At 38.8% G+C, this 20,614-nt stretch overlaps 3 protein-coding genes and 1 long non-coding RNA gene across 12 annotated transcripts; 2 read left to right on the plus strand and 2 right to left on the minus strand.

Annotated features, from left to right (window-relative positions):
- Positions 1 to 311: 311 nt before the first annotated feature.
- LOC103977368 (gibberellic acid methyltransferase 2) lies at positions 312 to 2,673 on the plus strand. Its single transcript, XM_009392862.3, has 3 exons — positions 312 to 964; positions 1,408 to 1,701; positions 2,154 to 2,673. Exons 1-3 carry the CDS (start codon positions 413 to 415, stop codon positions 2,517 to 2,519), a joined length of 1,212 nt encoding a protein of 403 aa, XP_009391137.3. The 5' UTR covers positions 312 to 412; the 3' UTR covers positions 2,520 to 2,673.
- Positions 2,674 to 6,569: 3,896 nt separating this feature from the next.
- LOC135606873 (uncharacterized) lies at positions 6,570 to 10,057 on the plus strand. Of its 8 annotated transcripts, none has more exons than XR_010484996.1 (7): positions 6,570 to 6,808; positions 7,177 to 7,407; positions 7,526 to 7,586; positions 7,759 to 8,848; positions 9,045 to 9,198; positions 9,557 to 9,716; positions 9,845 to 10,057. It is a non-coding gene; the product is annotated as an uncharacterized LOC135606873 (long non-coding RNA). The 8 variants fall into 8 exon arrangements; XR_010485000.1 differs by having other exon boundaries at positions 9,045 to 9,164; XR_010484995.1 differs by having other exon boundaries at positions 7,759 to 7,851; positions 8,279 to 8,848; positions 9,045 to 9,716.
- A 1,878-nt stretch (positions 10,058 to 11,935) lies between these two features.
- LOC103977004 (uncharacterized) lies at positions 11,936 to 14,851 on the minus strand. The gene is made up of 6 exons (XM_009392385.3): positions 14,685 to 14,851; positions 14,260 to 14,373; positions 13,916 to 14,177; positions 13,710 to 13,824; positions 13,402 to 13,566; positions 11,936 to 12,276 (listed from the first exon to the last, which is right to left on the minus strand). Exons 1-6 carry the CDS (start codon positions 14,796 to 14,798, stop codon positions 12,240 to 12,242), a joined length of 807 nt encoding a protein of 268 aa, XP_009390660.2. The 5' UTR covers positions 14,799 to 14,851; the 3' UTR covers positions 11,936 to 12,239.
- A 323-nt stretch (positions 14,852 to 15,174) lies between these two features.
- Positions 15,175 to 20,248, minus strand: LOC103977003 (serine/threonine-protein phosphatase 7). Of its 2 annotated transcripts, XM_009392384.3 has the most exons (5): positions 19,638 to 20,246; positions 18,102 to 18,596; positions 16,706 to 16,852; positions 15,977 to 16,084; positions 15,175 to 15,545 (listed from the first exon to the last, which is right to left on the minus strand). In XM_009392384.3, exons 1-5 carry the CDS (start codon positions 20,043 to 20,045, stop codon positions 15,432 to 15,434), a joined length of 1,272 nt encoding a protein of 423 aa, XP_009390659.2. In that variant the 5' UTR covers positions 20,046 to 20,246; the 3' UTR covers positions 15,175 to 15,431. The 2 variants fall into 2 exon arrangements, 1 of the variants encoding a protein (XP_009390659.2); XR_010485001.1 differs by lacking the exon at positions 15,175 to 15,545 and having other exon boundaries at positions 16,071 to 16,084; positions 16,706 to 16,841; positions 19,638 to 20,248.
- Between the last annotated feature and the right edge of the window lie 366 nt (positions 20,249 to 20,614).

Below are 20,614 nucleotides of genomic sequence, written 5' to 3' on the forward strand. Positions count from 1 at the left end.
TTGTCAATATTATTTCTACGATGTTAAAAATCTTATAATAACAAGTTGGAGTTATTTTTTTTGACATATATATATGTATATATATTATGAACTTGGACTTGAAGAGTTTCCAGTCAAATCGTTCATGATCAATATATATCAAGTTAAACATAAATTCAATTCAAAAATTTAGACTCGTAAATTATAGGTCAAACTCAATACATGTCACCCGACATATGAATATTTTCTAGGTGAAACAAGATCGCCGCCAATTATTTGCTTATTTATTAGCAGGTTCACCATGAAATGGGGACTATGCAGCTTCTGGGATGACCAACACTCTCCTTTTCTTGTTTATCCATCTGTTTCTTCTGCCTCCCACACTTTGCATAGACTAGCCTTCCTTTCTCCATCGTCTGTTGGGAGATCTCAAATGGATTGCACCAGCCTAGTCCGTGTTGCCGCCAGCAGGGAGAAAACCAAGGGAAGGTGTGCTAGCAGCGAGGGCCACACATGGACAAAAGAGCTTCATAGGATACTATGTATGCAAGGAGGAGAAGACGACATGAGCTATGCGAAAAATTCCGAGGCTTCTGCTGCTGCCATCACGTCATCCAAGCCACTGCTCATGGAATCCATCCGATCCATGAAGCTCTTTGTGTCGGAGGCCTGTATTAGGATTGCAGACTTAGGATGTGCCACGGGCTACAACACGCTGTCCACCATGGAATTGGTAGTCCAGAACCTGAGGCTGCGCTACGAGAAAGAGTGTGATCATGTGCCCGAGTTCGAGGCGTTCTTCTGCGATTTGCCATCGAACGATTTCAACTCCCTCTTCCGGTCCTTGCAGGTCGACTCGTCTTGCAGTTCATCCAGGAAATCGTATTATCCAGCAGGTGTGCCTGGTTCATTCTATGACCGGCTGTTTCCCAAAGAGAAGCTTCATTTGGTTGTTAGCCTGAACGCCCTGCACTGGCTTTCCAAGGTGAGTTTAGCACCTCTCATCTTTCTTTTGAAGTTGTGCAGTGGAGTGGAAACTCGTTTATGTTATCATACTACCCTATGTATGTATGATGGCGATTTCTTGTACTAGTGATATTATGGGCAGGGCTAGACATCTTTTAGGACGGCATTAGCTAATTCATGATTTGCATTCGTTCCATATCTTGATTCTCACCCTTACTATGAGCGCCTTGCAAGAGAGAAATGGGAAGAAAAGAAGAAGAAGAAGAAGAAGAAGAAGAAAAAAAAGATAGATAAAGAAAAGAAAAGAGAAGATCAGAGAGGACGTACGAGATGGAAAGAGAGATGGATCACAAGGAGAGGAACTGGGGACGGTGTATTTAACTTGATTCTCTCCTAATTGGTACGAAAACCCTGTTTGAATGATATATATATATCCTTGCTTTACTGTGAATGATTCAGTAGATACCAGCTGTTGTGTTGGACAAGCAGTCCAAGGCGTGGAATAAAGGCCGAGCATGGATAGATGGAGGCAGGAAGGAGGTGGTGGAAGCATACGCGAAGCAGTCCGAGGAGGACCTCAAGATGTTCTTGCGATGCCGAAGGGAAGAGATGATGGAGGGAGGGATGCTGTTCATAGTGATGGCTGGGAGGCCTCAGTTTCAGGAACCTGAGAACCAATTAGGCGACCCGGACTCACGAGCCAAGCACCCTTTCACCCACTCCATGGATCAGGCATGGCAGGACTTACTGAATGAGGTTTGCATGCCAACTTCAATTCACTTTCTCTCTTCTTTTCTAAAGGTAATAAGAAGACGCCCAACATAGACGTCAGAAACCTCCTCTCCCACCTTAAAACCCGCATGACACGATATCCTTGTCCATTTCCCTCTACTACCTCTCTTGTCTCCATCTTGATTTCAATAATTGTCATCTCTCTTTCTTGCTCTATTTACTTTGCAGCTTTGGGGGGGGGAGGGAGGATTGCTTTGTTGAATCGCCGGTCCTACCTCCTCCACTCAGTCTTATGTCCTTCCGCCATCTGATCTTTCATCACAAGTCCATAATCATCGGAAGTTGGCTTTTTCACATAATTACTCTGCTCAAAAAACCATTCCAGTTCCAGAAAATTATGCTTCAAATCCGAGTGTTCTCTTCTCGAGTCGGTGAAGCGGCGGTCGGTCTCATCTTGTACGGGTTGCATTGAACAGGGATTGATCGATGAAGATACAAGAGACATGTTTAACATCCCTGCCTACATGAGGAGCGTAGAAGAGGTTAAGACAGCATTCGATCGATGCAGTGGATTCAAGATCCAGCAACTGGAGTTCCAGAAAATTATCGAGCACTCCAAGGAGAAACAACAGGAATGGATCAGGGATCCAGATTCGTACGGCCGAGCCAAAACTAATCTAGTACGAGCAACACTGAAGCCTATCGTCGAGGCACATGTCGGAGACATCGCCGAAGAACTGTTCGAGCGATTTCAGACGAGGATCTCCAAAGACATCGACATGCTCCATAAAACCTGTTTTTATGGCGTCGTTGTCGTGTGTGCCATCAGGATGCCGGATTGACTGCTTAGCAAATCTTGTACACAATGACACTGAGAATAAGCATCCGAGAGTGAAGTGGACAGAAACCAGTCGTCCATGTTTATTCTTTGATGTTTTCCTTGTTCTTTTTGGGGTGATCGATCCGTAGCTATTCACGTCGTTTGATGGTTGTTTTGGTTTAGGTCTTAGTTGCTTCCTTCTTCTGGTGACTGTTCCTTTACGTGTTCTGCTCTCAGCTAAAAATCCACCCCAAGGCATAATAAATATATATCTTGAGACTAATGACAGTATTTACTGCATATTATGAGTTAAAAATGAAAATATACAAGAATACACCAAAAAAAAAAGAAAAGGAACAGTGTGGAGATATGGTGACTTGCCGCTGCCTGCAACCATATCACATATACCAAATTCATCATTCTTGAGATAATTATGAGATGAAATAATTGGTGTAAATTTCTTGGAATCGTCATGCATATTGTCCAAGAAATAATAAACATTATCGATACACACAAATTAAGATTTAGCTTCATGCCATTAAATTTCTCTTAATGGATCGTAATTGTGCCAACGACACCATCATAAGCTCGTGAGAGAGATTGGGATATGTGTGGAGCATGCACTGTACTACGTTTGATAGACATGATGTGACAAGATCAAAATATATTGTCTGCACCAGGACATGCAGCATTGAAGCCATAATTCTAAATGTTGGCATCAATTAATTTGAGGTTACGTCAATTGCAATCATTAGATCCTGGGGGTATTCGTTGACTTCAATTTACTGGCCTTGTTAGATTGCCTTAACCATGAAATGAGCCATGCTGTGCATTAACTCGAACTAAACTTTAGGATTATGCATGCAAATGTTACATGGACCTAATACACAAAGCTTGTTTGATGTGAAAACCCAGCACTCTTTACATCCATTCTACGTCTTCTTATTGAATTATTGGGACATACTATAGTAGATCTATCACATATATCTTTAAATACCGCTTGTCGCACAACTTGCCCTTTAAACATCCTGCTAGCCTTTGCAATAGGATGAAATTGTTCTTTTGTGACTTGGCATCAAAATCTTCTTGTCGTATAATTTACCTATATTCTCCGAAGAATAAAACTAAGTACTTCAAATTTTCTAATCCTAATAATAGGAGGAACATTGGAGACATCCTTTTTTACCAATAGAAAACATCTCGATTATATTAATTATGGTTAGTCTACTTATCTGCATCTGTCCTACCAAACATTATTGATGTATACACTTTGTTGATTACCGTCTCGAGCATGAATGAGAAAAAGAAAAGGTAAAAATTCAGTCAGCAGGGAATCAAAATGGAACGCATGCATTTCTTTACCTTAATATTTGTTGGTGAACTGATGCACCATCGCTGGTGAGTCAGCATGGCCTGGTCCATGGGTTGATGTCGGGAGTCTACGATCGATTGAACAAGGTGCTGAGGTTGATCACACCTGCAGGTCGGGATGCTGGGTCTATCTAAGGGAAGGCGCCTCTCGATCGGGATACTAGCGTCGTCTTCGGAAGGGCATCTCTTGGTCGAGATGGTCGCGCTTCCGAGGGTGACCACACTCCTGCACAGAAGGCCCACGTCGAGAGGTTCTCGACTTTGGCCCCTCGATGATTAAGTTAGTGCTTGATTCTCTCCTTTTTTTTTTCCTCCTCCGGCCAGATGTCGGTCATGAGCTTTTTATACTACTATGTGAGGATCGACCGTACATCGGCTTGGCACAGTGATCGATCTCCAAGGGGCGAGGTGGTACCTTCGTACGGTCGTCGTCCCGGAATGCACGAAACGACACCATATGGCACCGTCTCGAGCTTTCCGGGATGGGATGTGTCGAGAGGTGCCTTGTACAGTTCCTGCCTCGACGCGTGGAAGTGCTCTTCATGCTAACTTGGCGGTGGCGTGGCGCGGCGTTGGTTGTGACGTGACTGGAACCGAAAATATGCTTTATCAATATTAATAATCAAATAGGTTTGGATGGATAGGATTAGATAAACAAGTACCCAAATATTATATAATGGGACAAGTTTGGATATCTAAAATGATTAGTTCGATAGATAAAGAGAATTTAACGTACATATATATTAGTCTCCAAGAAAAGTATGATACCGTCCGTCAGGCGCAGCTATGATAATGATGCAGTCAGGCCACGACTGGAATGCCAGCCATATCGTCCAAGCTGCAACTCTCAGTTAAGGCCTGTTCTTATGGCACAACGTTCTGGGATCAATGACAGCCATCATCACCGCTCAGGGAAACTCCCGTTGCTGCCCCAGTGTCCTTTGCTTCCCTCTCCTGATCACTCCATCTCCTTCATCTTTTCAAGTCATTCATCCCTCATTTGAGGGGTGGAGTGCAAGCACAAGATAAAGAAGAGCAGCAACTGTGCAACCTCGTTCTCGGCTTCCTGGTTCCAGGTTCCAAGTCATTCATCCGTTCCCGTACGGATGGGGAGTAAGGGAAGATTCGAAGTCGAAGATGAATGTGACTCGTGGATGGAAGGATCCCTTTCCCAAGCGAGATGTCTTTTAGAGAACTAGCAACGTATGACCCACACGTCAAAACGGATCATCACATAAAGGACACGAAATAAATTCTCCTCCACGTGAACGTTGGCAAATTATGAACGCCAACTATTATTTTGTGGAGCAAATCGATGTGGTCTATGAAACTGGAGGCATACGTACATGAAAGATTGCAGCTGGAGACTCGCTGATTGTCCAGGAGATGCGTACGACTTGGGTCCATGGTCACTGTTTCTTCATGTGGATATGCATCCACCATGTTGTGCGGAGTGTTTGATGATCCGAGCTATCCAAGTTACTGGAGGCAGTGAACGGCCCGGAAATGTCCTTGTTTCTTCGGAGTGACCAGAATACCTCGCAGCGACAACATCCCAGAAAAGCCTGCACGCGAAAGACCGATTGTATGTGTCGCCGAATTCTTATTTTCGTCTCTTTGACGGATGCATTAATATTAATTAACTCGTCTTTATTCGAAGGATAATAACAAGTTTAGTATAACATAAAATCTCTAATATGTTATAAGTTATGTGAAAAACTTTCATATTAAAATTAAAATCAAATAACATTAAGATACGTACCTTTCGATGTTATTTGAAAAAAATCTTTGTTTGATTTGTCATCCGAATCCGAATATCACAATAACATCGATCTACGAGGAGAACTAAATATTTCTTTTTCTTTTTTCCTATTTTTTCATAAAACCATCGGAGAGAAAAATCATAATCTCTCAACATCATTCTCTATCACATAAGTCGTTAAAGGATCTAAGATAAATTATTAAGAGAATTATTATAATATATATATTTTTTTCTATTGACTAATATCTATCATCTGAATTTAATTAATTATATTATATATCTTATCCAATTATAAAGGATCATATAATCTAACAATAAATATATAATATATCTTAATATTTTAGTGTAAGGGTGATGCTTTCCAAATTGACCATGAGAGAGTATATAAAGTTTTTGTTGACTTGGGTTCAACAACAGTATTCCTTATATTTATTTTTCTTAAAATAATGTTTTTTTTTAAATTAATTTTCTAATTAATTATTTATTTATTGATATATGAAATTTCTCGTTACTTAAAATAAAAAAAAAAAGTTGAAAATGTATTATCGATCCACTATATTTAAATCATCGATCTTTTCTGACAGTTGTAAAAGGTTTATACAAAATCCCTTTCCAGCACTAACTTTACTTTACAATTCAATCAAACTTATATTTGGAATAAAAATAAATACCATAAAATTGATTTGATTAAAATAGTTAAGTGATTGGGATGAAAAATAATAAGATGATATAACCGCGCTCCGAGTGAGTTTAAACGGTGGATGTTACTTCTCGCATAAAGAATCTTGTGTGTCACCACCGACGTCATCTGTCTGGACCAGTTGTGTCATCGATTGCGTACGAGACGCGACGGCGTGTGAGATCCGTCGTCCGTTCTCCCAGCGTAAGCCCATCTTGTCCGTCAAAGGTCTCCCATGAACCCCTACCAACAGAGGCGGTTTAAGTTCCATTCAATACGTTCAACACGAGGGCACGGTAACCGCAAGGATTCTTGATCCAGTCGCTCGTTGGGAAGATGGAATCCGGGTCCGATGATCCCTCGGAGCTAGCTCGCGGGCGGCGCGCCGTTCTCTCCGCCCACCTCGCCACTGACCGCTGTTCCTTTGGCTTAACTCCGGCATTGGAGAGATCGTCTGCCCTTTCTCTCGAGGCATCGCGGCCGTCCGTAAACCTCGGGGGTATGCAATTTCTTCCTCTTCTTTTTTCGATTCTAGTAGTTGTTGGAATATATTTCTCTTTTTTTTTGTTGGATTGCGTTGGTACAAGCTGAACCACTCCCAAGCATTGCTCTTAATATACTTCGTTGTTAATCGTTAGACGTTTATCTGGAGGATTATATTCTAGGGTTGATTTGTTGTGATCTCTTGATGTCATTTCAAGGTGGTGCAATTGGCAAAGTTCGGCTAAGAATTAATTCAGCTTAAAGTTGCTATTCCAATGTTCTTATGGGTTTTCATTCTTGCTTTATTTATATTTATAAAAAAAATCATATTTTTATATAATCATCTAGTTGTCTAATCAGTTCTTTTTCCTAATAACCTCGCAGAAGCTAAAAGCTACTTTACACTGATATCAAATATATGACTGGGAGAGACTGATAGGACCTTTGGTAGATTAGTACCGGTACAAATGACAAGGGACTCTAGCTATATGATCCGGGTTACCTTAACACTGCGCCGGTTCGGTCTTCCATTTGTTATATGGATGGAGATGAAGGGATACTTCGTTACAGAGGGTATCGATCGAGGAGCTAGCTGAGAGGAGCACGTTCCTTGAGGTGGCCTATCTATTAAGTTGCCCACGATCAACTTATTACTATGATGTTTGATTGATTTCTTGGATATCCGTTCCTAACCTGATTGCTTTTCAATGTGTGGGAACTTGCCTTCCGAAAGCCAGCTAGCAGATTGGGAGTTTGCAATTTCTCAGTACTCTGCTGTTCCACAGGATGTCCTGGTTCGTCTTTGTTTCCACTGTTATTTGAATTGCTTGTTGGCTTCATTTGGCATGTGGAAATCAACCTTCTGTTCTTTTATTTCTAGTTTGAGTCTATAGATATATTGTGATTACTAATACTGTATCATTAACTATTCTGATTTTCATAGCATTGTACACTTCTCCTTTTTAGGGTATTATACAAGCAATTGCACACGACACCCACCTTGTCAGTGCATTGAGTGCTCTTTCTCTCTTCCATCCAGATGCATACCCTGCTCTCAGGGTAAGCCTTCTATACACATCAAGGTTATCTGGATAGTTCAAGAATAAAGGTACATGTGTGAGTGTGTGTACTTGCATGTATGCAGTTCTGACCACTATAAGGCCATTTCAATCTATGTAAGTGTATTCTTTGGGTTTTTTTGGTTGTAATGTTGAAGTTTTTCTTTGTCATAAGCCTAGGATGTGTATTGTTTTCTACAATTGAGTATAGTTTCTTTGGAATGCATCTCATCTGCTGTCATCCAAATCTCATATCTATATACAACTTTATGTTTCTGGAAACGAAGTAAAAAAGAATACTCTCTTAAGACTAGTCTGTTTCAGCTCAAAATTATAAAATAGACCACTTTGTATCTTTATGCACTTATGCTTAATATGATACCTTCTAAAATTATATTCTTAATGATCCCAATTGGCAATGTTGTTAGGTTCACATGCATCACTCTTTGAGCCTAGTTTGATCCCCTGAAAATAATGAGGGAAGGTTTGACACTAATATCTGAATGAATGGAAAAGGCCAGTGTCAGATGCCTTGCTATATGTGAGTCAAGTGCATGAAGCATATGAAATCCTAATGATTTGTTTTGTCTTGCAGGGTCAAGATCTTTATAACTCAAAGCAAGTTAGAGACAAGCAAATTGTGCGAGTACTTGGAAATGGATGCCTAATTTTTTTATCATGCATTATTTTGATATGCTTATACTATATTAGCCTGGATATGTAAAAGCATTGTGATGACATCCTCTAGTTTTTGCTGGCATTACCTTCAAGTTCTGGAAGCTTATATTCATTCAGTTATAAAAAATGATTGTAGAATATTTATAGCTTCAAGATGGTTCATTACTTTTCTTCTAAATAAGACTACCTGTTTTGTTTTTGAATCGCTAGGTACCAACAATTGCAGCTTCAGCTTGCTTGCGGTTAGCCGGAAGGCCTCCAGTTCTCCCTTCCAACAACTTTTCATATTCAGAGAACTTCTTATATATGTTGGACTCACTGTAAGACTGGTGTGACTTTTCTTTTATTCTATTTTTCAGTCTACTTCATTTCCAGTTTGCTTTTGCTATAGATAAGTATAAGGATAGCAAAGGTTGAGAGAAATGAGCATAAATTAGCTCTCAAGTTGGGTAAAGAACTTTGATTTTCATGTTATCCTTAATACCACAAGCTGATAACCTTTCAATTGCATTTTAGGGGTAATCGATCATATGTCCCTAACCCTCAACTCTCAAGGGTTCTTGATATACTTTTCATCCTACATGCGGAACATGAAATGAACTTCTCCACAGCTGCTGTCAGGCATCTTGCTTCAAGGTACATAGGTCCTCTCCATGGTGGGGCTAATGAGGTACAACATTAGTTCTGTTGTGTCTTTGTTTTATTGCAGTTTATATTTCACTGTAAATTTAGTTAATCTGTGAATTCTTCATGGTAATCTTTTTTTTTTAAATTTTAAAACCAGGTCTTTTTGCTTGTGATATATGTTATTTTCCTTGCCATCTTTTTATCCATGGTTTATTAGACAATACATGCAGCATTAGTTATGTTGTATTTTTGTTTTTTTTTCACAGTTTTTTCTCTCTTATAACCAGGTCTTTTTGTTTGTGATGTATGTTATTTCCTTACTGTCTTTTTACCCATGGTTTATTAGACAATTAAATCATTTTTTGATCATGGGATTGATTGGCCGTAGTTTTTTTCATCAGCCTAGATTTTTGCAAATACTTATGGAATTTTGAGAAGCAAATAGGAAACATCTCTAAAGTTGTGTTGAATATCTTGTGCATGACACGCTGTCCTTAAAATGCTGAATGAAATTGGACAAGTCGAGAACATTCCAGGGTTCATTGAGGGTGTGAAAAACAGGTAATACTTGTTATGCTTGTATTTGTTATACATAGACACTGCTAGAGTGATTGATTATTTCATTTTAGATCATTTATTGCTGAATGAGACTTAATTATTTAAAACTATTTCAAATGCTGGCATTACAGAAAGCGGAAATTATCGGGTTTTGGACATCGTGTCTACAAAAACTATGATCCTTGTGCTAAGGTCATCTGTAAGTTGGCTGAGGAAGTTTTCTCAATTGTTGGGCATGATCCTTTGATCGAGGTTTCCTTGTTATCTTGTTATTTCTATGAAATTCAGTAATATTCTTTATTAAAAATTAAATACTCAATATAGTCCTTAGTGAAATTGGTTTCTGATACTTCATCATGTGTTTTGGGAGTATGATGTGTTAATCTCATATAGCTGTTAGTTTTCTTGATTGTCGGGTGTGATCCTTTGGTTGACGTTTCCTTAGTTGCTACCTAGTTATTTCTTTGATTTTCAGTAATCATCTTTATTAGAAATTAGATACTTAATATAGTCAATTCTTAGTGAAGTTGGCCTCTGATACTTCATCATCTATTTTGGAGTATGCTGTGTTAATCTCACGTAACAGTTAGTGTGCTAAGCCTGTGAGGCCCACCAAGGCTTTTAGCCATATGCTTTGTGCATCTCATTAGAAAAGCAAAGCCCACAAAGGTGTTCCATATGATATTGTCATAGTTTTTCCTTCATAAAGATGAGATCATCAAATTTTATCTTTTATTAAATTGGGAATTTTCCGGTTTCTGGGAATAGCAGAACTAATTGACTGGTCGCTGCTTTATTGTCCCTTTCACTGTTTTTCTCTAACGTCATGCTATTTGCTTTACCTGACTTGTGCTTCTTCATTCTGTTAACTATTGTTGCTTTGTTATATTTTGAACTTTATGTTGCTATGCTTTTAAATTCTTCTTCTTTTTCTCTGTGTTTGTGTTGTTTTTGTTGCTACACTACCTGTTGCCTTTCTCTCTTTTTTTTTAGCCATTGAAATGTTGACTTCAATGATATACCATTTGGGCTAATAAGCTCAAATTAACATTTTGGTTATTGATAACATTCAATGTACATGGTTTGTTGGTAGTTTATTACTTTATTTATATGTTCTACTTCATATACTCATTATCATCATAATGCACATTGTTTCGGTGAGGTATGCATCTCATCTCAAGCTTTGTTTAGGCTGCAAGAGATATCTCAAATTTCTCTAGTAACAGTAGTTCTTGCCTAGAGGTCGTGGTTTTTTATTAAAGAAATTTGTGAAAGTATGGAAACCGACTTTTGCGGAAAGTGATTTTCTGCAGCCTAAACCCATTGGCTTGCTAACCATTAATTGGCTTATATAATACATGATACCCGAAAGAATTACTCTTTGTATTAGGTATGGTTTTTCATTATCGCATACAATTTCAATCCATTCAGACATAAATAATGGTAATAGATCTCCAATATGATTATAAAGGTAGCTCATTTGACATCTAGATTCAAGTCAAGCAAACAACCCTCCACATGTATCAGCCATCTCTAGTACTTGCATTGGCATGAGTCTCATACACCATGTCTCCCTTTTTCTTTGTTAGTATAAGAAGCTATCTAATGAGTAAATTTAGATGATGTATTTTCCTCCTTAGATAGATAGCTTCTTATACTAACTATTATTTTCCTTTACTTGTCTAAAAAGAAATAGAATATTTCAAACATATATTAACCTTTGTATTTGTTATTGGTGTCAATGAGTCAAGCCTTTTAGGACGATTCTATTAGATTATGTGGTTTTATTTAATGATATAATATATATTATAAATCTGATTAAATTTTAATTATGATTATCAGTAAATAAAAAAATAATTATGATAGGATTTCTTAAGATATGATATTGATGAAAGGTATTCTCCTATATATATATATATATATATATATATATATATATATATATATATATATATATATACACGTGAATACGTGTAAGACCCTACAGTAGGGAAATAGGCTTTCACTCACAATGAGAACATAGAATCTTCTTTTATCGTGCAAAGAGTAACAACAACAGAGTCAAGCAAAGAAGAGAGGATAAATTCTTTTATCATCAGATTACCCATTTGCATGGAACACAACGATATACCCTTCCTGTGCTTACGGGAATTTGTGATGTTCAAATGTTTATCCATTCACTCGATCAATAGTTCACATCCATGTGATTGGTACACCTTCGCTTGAAGAAGTAAGAAATGCTGGAGGACGGGACTCCTGTTCAACTACTTGTGATTATTCAGAGCAAGCTACAGAGGACTGCCAAAATCTTAGTGCGAAGATTGTGATCCATCGCCATCATGCTTGCTATAAGAAAACAACATTTTTGTAATGCTATTATAATCAAAGGACGAACTATCACAACCAATTACATTTCTGTAATGTTGATGCTTCCTCTCTTCAACTGTTTTACCTCACACAGAAGGCTTATATCGTTTATTAGACCAGACTATCGCATAGAAGGAGATAGCAGCTCCTCGTACTTGTTTACAACTTAGGAAGAGTGACTCGAAGAAAGCCATCCCTGCACCAAGAAATACGCTTGAGGGTTACGAGATCAGTACGTACGATACAGCACTCATATCTTATGGTTTCTACAAGCTGTAGCTGCATTCTTAACTGTAGGATCACAATGGCTATAGTTGTCTTCAAATTCTTTATAGAAAGCAGAGAAGGCTGCTACATGTAAACAAACTCTCTCTCTACAAGATTTTGAAACTCCCTTATCTCACTTATTAGGTGAAGTAAATTTGAAATTGATGTTTGGCAGGGATGGGAAGATTCAGAATGCTGATACAAACCTAATTCATGTTTGATTTGTCAAGATAAATATGACAATACTTTAATAGAAGGCAGCTGATCAAATTAGCTACTGTAAACGATTTTTTGTTTCACCCATACTGCTCTAAATTAAAAAATAACTCATGGTTTGCTGGTGAATTATTTGATAAATGTGTATTCAGGTTTGGCAAGAGAGCTAATTACATATTATCCCCTATAGTTAGTTATATTTATCATTTTGATCCTTACACTTTCAAAAATTACATTGACATATCTATAGTTACAAAGTAAAATATCTATCCATTTATGTTAACATCGTCAGTTTTATCAATAAAAACATAAAAAATAAAAGGTAAAAATATAATTTTAATATTTTAATTGTTGGTGACGAATGACTAAGTCGTTGGGGGTCGCGGATGACTATTATTGTTGTGGATGAGGATAATAGTAACAAGAGGTGATGATCACTCTGCATTTGTATCGACGTTGATGCTAATGCTAAGTAACTCTTTTGTCACTCAATAATTGCATCAACGTTGATGCCAATACAAAACGATTCTCACCTCTTACTATTCCTCTCCTCATCCACAACACCCACCTATGTCTCCCTCAGTGGTATTATTGTTTGTCACCATTAACGTCATCCGTTATCACCAATTAAAATATTAAAATTATTTTTTATTATTTATTTTATATTTTGGTTGGTAAAATCGATAGAGTTAAAGTAAATTGATTTAGATGTTTTATTTTTATAATTATAGGATTGTTTTTTAAAGTATAGAAATCAAAATATTAAAGATAACTAACTAAAAAGAGAGAGAATACAATAATGGACAAGCAAATGTCGATTGGTTGAGTTGCAACGTACATGAGTTCAGCTGAAACACCATCCTTGTTCACATCTTTGGGAAGAGGCCAAGCAACTCGGTATGGGCCCTCTAAGATCTCCCTTTGATGGTAGGTTGGTTTCCAACCCTCACAACCATTGGCCACCCTCCACTGGCTCACCAGGCGTTTTCCCATGATCCTCAAGCTATCATCAGCAAGCGATGTTGATTAGAAGTCAAAAGATTCTATTATATATGTATATATATGGCCACCAAGAACAATGGACCTCCTTGCTTTGAACCATAACACACGTCTAAAAAGATGCAAACCATGAAATAGCTTTAACACCTGTCATCGTCCACCTCCACCTGAACGTCAGTGGCGCGGACACCAGGAAGTTCCACCGTCACAACGTATTTTGGCCCAGATTCTGTCACATCCATTCGAGGAGACCACTCGATGCCTGCATCCACGATTTCGTAGACAAAGGAACTTCAAGGCTGAATCATGGGTGCTCATCATGTACTAGCATATCAACAAACGATTCCGGATACCTCTACAAGACCGTCTTCCGCCGCAACGAAGCTGCTGCTTTTCGATCCTTGCACTATTTTCTCTGGCGAACAATGGAGCCTCATACGAAGAAAACATGGAATCTTGTTTCATGGGCGTCTCAGTTCTAGATGATGGTGCGGTAGAATCAAACATGGTCTTTCTGGAGAACAAGGGTTCTCCAGGATTCTGGAAAGAAGCACTGCCTCCAGAACGAAAACAATTAGGAAGCGTGTTAGGCTGAGAACCACCGGATCCAGTATCCTGGGAAACGAAAGATGACATGAGTATCTAGCCAGCCGCTGCATTAATTGTCAGTCAGTTTATTGGCTACACGATACGATACCTGACTCATTTCGACTTGTTGCATGAAGCGACCACGAGAGGCAGGAGTTTGCCGTGCAAATAGCAGTCTGTTGTCACGCCTCTGCATCAGAGTGCTGAGAGTACTGCTGCAGTTCTGAGACAAAACATGGAGCTCGAGAGATAAGAAGAAGCCTTGCATTTAGTATTCGTTTCTTCAGGACAGTCAAGACTTGATGAGTTCAGAAAGAACTCATCCATCCTAGGGATCTAACCTCGACGGATCGAATGATGCAACCCAACTATCCTAGTCGTACTTAAAAATGTCCTGAGTAATCGATCTTATTGAACTGAGATTTGTTACTGTTCAAAGTTTCCAAATCATCAACTAGGAATGCATTCAATGCCATTTAGTAGTAGCAGTCATATAAAAAGGCGAGTTATGATGGAGTAGTGGTTTACCCTTACCATGGGGAAGAGGTGGGGGGAGGGTGGCAAGGCTTCATCGGACGCGGCAGAAGCAGCCACGTGGTCATGGATCCTGCTGATCCTCCGCCTCACCGTCTGATCGGCGTTCTCCATTCGGACGCGGGGTGTGTTGTGTACGGGGCGGATGTGGTGGGGGAATACGACTCGGCATTGGGTATGGAGTGAAATATAAAGAGGAGGGAGAGTCGCATGTTCAGATATTTTGGTTGGCTTAACATGCGATGGAAGACGTCTTTTACGTGGACAGCCGTAGCCCTTACACGTCGAGTATAACGCTCATAATATCTCCCTTCCCCGATAACGACTCTTAAAGATCTCCATGCTCGATCCCAATCAGGAGGTGGTTTACAGGAACAGTTAGATTAAGAGTGGGCCCCATGATTAACAGTTAGATTAAGGTGGCAACCGCTTGAGGTATTTATTAATTTTGATGAAGTTAAGTTTGTTTGTGTAACCTTTGAGAAAATAATAAAAATAAAATAAAAATTATATTATTAAATTGTACCATTAAATTTCGGAGATATTTAACGACCCCTAAAGATCACACATACTTCCACCAGCCACATGAATGTGGTTGAACCACCACTCGGTCCTCTTTCTTTCCGACAGCCACATAATTTCATACTTACCCTCTTATCCTTCGCTACGGGTTGAGATGACAGAGATCTTACAGCTCTGAATCATAACCATACAAAGGAAACAAAATTTCTTTGATTTCAAGTAAAACTAATCTGTCTGGCCAGAAGCCACACCTTCGGTCGAGGAGCCATTGTTCATGGATTTCAAATCCAACTCTTCGTCCGAGTCGATTACTTCTTCGTAGTCGTAGTAGGCACTCACCTGCATCCCAATCTCATGTAAGCTAAGCTAATGACGAAAGGAAGGAAAAAGAAAAAAAGAAACAATAAATGGGGAGAACCATGCAACTGTGATTAATAGTAATGCGCGAGGGTTACTAAAATATACACAAAACTAAATCCCTCGTACACAACAAAAAAAAAAAATGTAACTTGTTATGGAAGCATCAGATTCTACAATCCATAATGACTAGTGCACAAATAAAGGGACAAGTTGAAACAAAAGGCTTTCTTCTTTCATTTTCCACTAATTTGTGTTGAAGGTTTGACTGTAGAAAGCAAGAACCATAAAACATTCATTGAACACACACATGAAGCTACAGTGAAAGGAGGGGGAAAAAAAAGATAATTCCCCTTGAAAAATACTACATGCGTGAAATTTATCCAAAAACACTTGAAAAACAAAAAAGTTACCTGAGGCCTCGGTTTTATGGCTTCAAAAGTATGGAAAAAAGGTGTAGAAAAATCTGGTGGCCGCAGCACAATATATGCACCCCGGTTGTTGTATCGCTCCTTACTGGCCTGCATTATTGTGTAGGACTAAGGACAATTTCACAAATAACTAATCATCAAAAGAATATGACATAAGTGGCCATGTGGAATTACTCACGATAGCCATTAAGGTAGCATATTCATGTAGTCCTATGGTAGGTGAAACAGATTTCAAAGAGCACACAAAAGTTCTATATTTCATCAAAAGAATAATCCGTCCCTATCTGAAAGATGATTTACCAGTGGATAAATGAAAAAACTTAACATCAAATAATATGTTGGAACAGATATGTATCCAGTGTGTTGGAACAGATTCGAGTATTCCGTTGGTCATCCATAATTGAAGGGAAAACCATGCGTAGGCTAACATTTCCTCAGGTAAGGTGATTAGAAAACTAGTTTCTTTCCTGATGCAAGCATAATGAATGTCATATGCATTTGCCAATATGTGCAATCCTTACAACTAAGGAACAAACCGAAGTTAGTGAAGTCAACAAGATCCTCTATGAAACTAATTTGCTTTTAAAAGAAAGAATATTCCCAAAGAAAAAATTAACTTGGTAAAACCATGTTCAAATTTTACAGATAAAAGCTATTGCATGTCTAAGTATGCAAAATAAAAACACTGAAATAATAAACAATATAAGAAACCTGAAATTGGGGATAATCTGGAGCACTAAACAGAGTAATCAGCTTTCCAGATTCCACGTCGTGATCAATTGTATACCCTGAATCCATCCCGGTGAGATTATGCCGTTTAACCCTTGCATCAGGGCCTTCATGTGACCTGATAATCAACTATAGTTGAAATAGGGAACACGATTTCAGAAATTTCTTATTACAGATTTAACATAATGTACGTGTTAAATTTAAAGATTATAAAAGTATGAAATGGAATCCAATAAGTAGCTAGACAGAAATCTCAAATCTTTCTCTTGAATAAGATCAGTCATAGCTACCAGGCACTCACTAAGCAGGAATATTTTTCTGGATCTAGGAGGTCCAAATAGGAGACTCCCACAAGTCCATAAAAGAGAAATCCATTGCTTATCTAGCTTTATATTGATCTCTTGAAAGCTTCCAAACACTTATCAAATGCACAAACAATCAATCAGCAATGCCATTAACAAATATTATATGAGTCAACCATGTCCTGCTGTACTTAAGGAGAAGACATCATCAACTCTAGATCAATTGCTTTCTTTTTATTTCCTTCTCTCACATGTGTACCATTACAAGGTACAGGTCATGACAAACCAAGGACGGTCCATGTCCTGCTGCAAACATTAACAATCGTGGACGTTGTAAGAAATATATTTCCTAATTTGCAAAGTGCTTAAAACTATTTGATAAATGATGGTAAGAAGGTTGAGATAAATCCAAAATTGAACTCAGGTGTTGGTTGTTTCTGAACAAAATAATAGCTCCTTAGCTTCATGATTCTTCATTTGTAACTGTAGCTCCATAGCTGCATGACATTCCTATGCAATCGTAAAGGCCAAAAATTTACTTGTAAGCATCCCAAAATGATCGACTCTCGATGTGGATTAACCATGAAACAACTTCCTTGTCACTCCATCCAAATTTAGATATAGTCCAATCCAGAACTCAATGAAGCACATTAAAACTAAAATCTAATTTAGACAAAAAATATAAATATACTCCAATCTCCATGGTAAAACTAAATATACACATCTATCCCACTATTTATAGATGAATGACATAGGAACTATGTTCCTAATCACGTTATAATAATATTTCGTTTGTTGGTTTGTCTACTTTCACTAACTTGTCCATTTTTGTTTTGAAGATGTGACTTTACAGATAACTTATTGGAAGTAACAATCTTATTTTGATAATATAATCTATCCTGATGACAGCACCAAAATCTAAGATGACAAGCCTAGGATTTGAGCAAGTTTCGGTAACATAGAGGGGAAACCAAAATATCATTGTCAACAAAATGTGAAAGATAGCACAAATGAAACATTATAACTAAGTAATCAGAAAAGAAAAAGAAGGCTGCCAGATGAGAACTATGTCGGACCTTGAACTGATTTTTCTTGAGGAATTCTTCAGTGCAATCAGGACCCCATAGTAAACCAATGCCCCTCTCTTCGTTCGGAGAAAGACCCAAACCTAATGATGGATCAGACCACAGTACATCACCAGGAATCAGGTTTGATCCTTCCCATGGGGGGTCAAGCACGGTTCGTCTTGCTTTTGATAGCTCTTCCAAGGAACCTAGCTTTAAAGAGCTTGTATTAGAATTAGTGACTATCTTTTGACCTTTTTTCCCTTTTGATCTCTTTGATGGAGTAATATTCATGCTGCGAAAAAGTCCTCCATGAGCTGTATATATGCAATCTGCTATGATAGAAGCTAAGGGAAGACCTTCGAAACATCTTAAGCATTTCCTGTAAACTTGCTTGCCTTGGTCTCCATACTTAACCATTACTTCGTTTTCAAATCCATACACCGAAGTGCAATATTTGGACTCATGATTGCCACGGAGAAGAAACACTCGATGTGGCAAAAAAACCTATAAGGCAAGGGATGAAATTATCATTAATTAAAAAATATAATCAATTTATTGAATCAAGCATTATGTTTTCCTAGAATTTGTGTGCAGCATTTAACTTGTTTATAATAAATTGTTACCATCACATTACATGGTTCTAAAACTCCAAAATTTGCGTATTATATAACTACATTACATGGGATGTATGTGCATACCAGACAATTTCAGCACGAATCAAGAAAATATATAAATTTGTAAAATTTTTAATGGTAAAATCTTGCATATAAGAAACCTTATTAAACGAAGTCATAAATATCCATGAAATTTTGTGTGTCATCCTTGAGAATTGTTTCATGTAGCAAAATATTTCTACATCTAGTTTGATAAGTCTGAAGTGATCCACATAATGTCATTTTACTTATGGTTGCTCAGGTTCTCCAGATATTTTACGAAAGTATGCATGACTAAGCTAAACTAAGTTGCAAAATTTTGGTCTAAGAAAAAGTTTTATGTAATGAAGCCCATGTAGCTATCTGTTAATTCCAAAGGCAATTGACAAATTGCAAGTAAGCAAGTTGAAGCCAATGGTGATCAAGATCATCAGTGCTGATTTTGCAAAATCCAATCTTGCATATATCATTATGATGTGGTGCATCACTGTTATTTTTTTTCTTTTTATAATCTCCCATTAGCTGATTTGGGTGAAACATATTTCCTAAGCATCCTAATGAATGGCTAACATTTGATCCATAGTTGTTAAGCATTTCGAATAATATTCTTCCAATTATAACTATTAGGCAGCTCATCTGCTGAAGAAGAAAAGAAACTAAAGATTGGAGTGAAGTTCTAGATTCACCCAAATCGGACAGCAAACCGTAACCACACACTATACCGTACGTGCTTACGGTTTCCGATCTATATAATGAACCAAAAGTTCAGTGAGTTAATGATGATGCACAGGTAGCATATCGAATGAATTCCACAAAGGGCAAAGGATCCTAACTACCAAGAGAAAATTTATAAACGGATATGTAGCCAACAATTTTAGCCGAAAGATGAGACCTTCCATGCAAGCAGAAGAACAAAGGTCTCAAGCCCCCACGCGCCTCGATCCACATAGTCACCGTTGAAGACGAACAGCCGATCCTCTCCTGGGAAACCTGCGTCCTCCAACAAGAACAAGACATCGTGGAGCTGTCCATGAACATCCCCAACAACAACAACGCCGCTGAGGTCGTCGTCGGCTTGAACTCTCACACAATTGGGCTCTTTGTGAAGGACGTCGGAGGCGGCAAGAAGGATACGAAGGAGGACAGGAGAGGGAAGGAGTGTGGGGAGATCGGAGGGCGGGAGGTTGCGCGAGGACCAATCGAGGATGGCCGTCAAACGTCGGATCCATTCGAGCGTTACAGAGCCATCCGGAGGCCAAGAAAGAGCGATGTGGGGGCAAGGAACCGAGGGCTCTCCCATGGGAGGAGCACACTGAAGGGAGAGGAGAAGAGGAGCCAACCAGGCAACCCAGTTGTGTGAATATGAGATTTTGCGTTGGCGGCGGGGGCGAGGCGAGGAGATGAAGAAATCGTCTCTCGCCCGGTGTTGCCGACCGATCGAATGGGTTGGAATATGCGACCGACGCCTAATGGTGTGTGTGCGCGAAAGAAAAAAAAGGTCTCAAGGTGAAAACCTAGATTGATCCAGCTCAGCTTTCTATATTAGGAAATCATCACATTTTCTCTAGCGCTGACCGGTAACGATTCCTATTCCCAAATCACATCCATCCAAAGGGTATGAGATCACATCCGTGGAGACGGGGCTGCTGACACCGATGAACGTTCAGGATGTGATGTGGAGTTCGGAGGGGGTGACCACCACGTGTTCGCTAAAATGCCTGGGAGGCCACCGCAGATTGGGTGGCGAGGGACGCTGGCTGTCTTCGGAAACTGCCATGTGATTGTGAACTGGCGACCGTGGTGTTCCACTTCTGAAGCTCCGGCGGCTATCTTGAACCGCTGGAACGTTCCTCCTACGCGGCGTCGTGC

The sequence above is a fragment of the Musa acuminata genome, chromosome BXJ2-3 (genome assembly GCF_036884655.1).
Source record: "Musa acuminata AAA Group cultivar baxijiao chromosome BXJ2-3, Cavendish_Baxijiao_AAA, whole genome shotgun sequence".
NCBI lineage: Eukaryota > Viridiplantae > Streptophyta > Magnoliopsida > Zingiberales > Musaceae > Musa > Musa acuminata.

Coding starts and splice junctions, on each gene's coding strand:
- LOC103977004 (XM_009392385.3), bottom strand. CDS start 14,798: ATGGAGAACGCCGATCAGACGGTGAGGCGGAGGATCAGCAGGATCCAT. Junction 14,374..14,684: donor CCCCCCACCTCTTCCCCATG/GTAAGGGTAAAC, acceptor GTTTTGTCTCAG/AACTGCAGCAGTACTCTCAG. Junction 13,825..13,915: donor CGGAAGACGGTCTTGTAGAG/GTATCCGGAATC, acceptor TCGTGGATGCAG/GCATCGAGTGGTCTCCTCGA.
- LOC103977368 (XM_009392862.3), top strand. CDS start 413: ATGGATTGCACCAGCCTAGTCCGTGTTGCCGCCAGCAGGGAGAAAACC. Junction 965..1,407: donor CCCTGCACTGGCTTTCCAAG/GTGAGTTTAGCA, acceptor ATGATTCAGTAG/ATACCAGCTGTTGTGTTGGA. Junction 1,702..2,153: donor GGCAGGACTTACTGAATGAG/GTTTGCATGCCA, acceptor TGCATTGAACAG/GGATTGATCGATGAAGATAC.
- LOC103977003 (XM_009392384.3), bottom strand. CDS start 20,045: ATGGGAGAGCCCTCGGTTCCTTGCCCCCACATCGCTCTTTCTTGGCCT. Junction 16,085..16,705: donor CAGATTATCCCCAATTTCAG/GTTTCTTATATT, acceptor ACAATAATGCAG/GCCAGTAAGGAGCGATACAA. Junction 15,546..15,976: donor CCATAAAACCGAGGCCTCAG/GTAACTTTTTTG, acceptor ATTGGGATGCAG/GTGAGTGCCTACTACGACTA.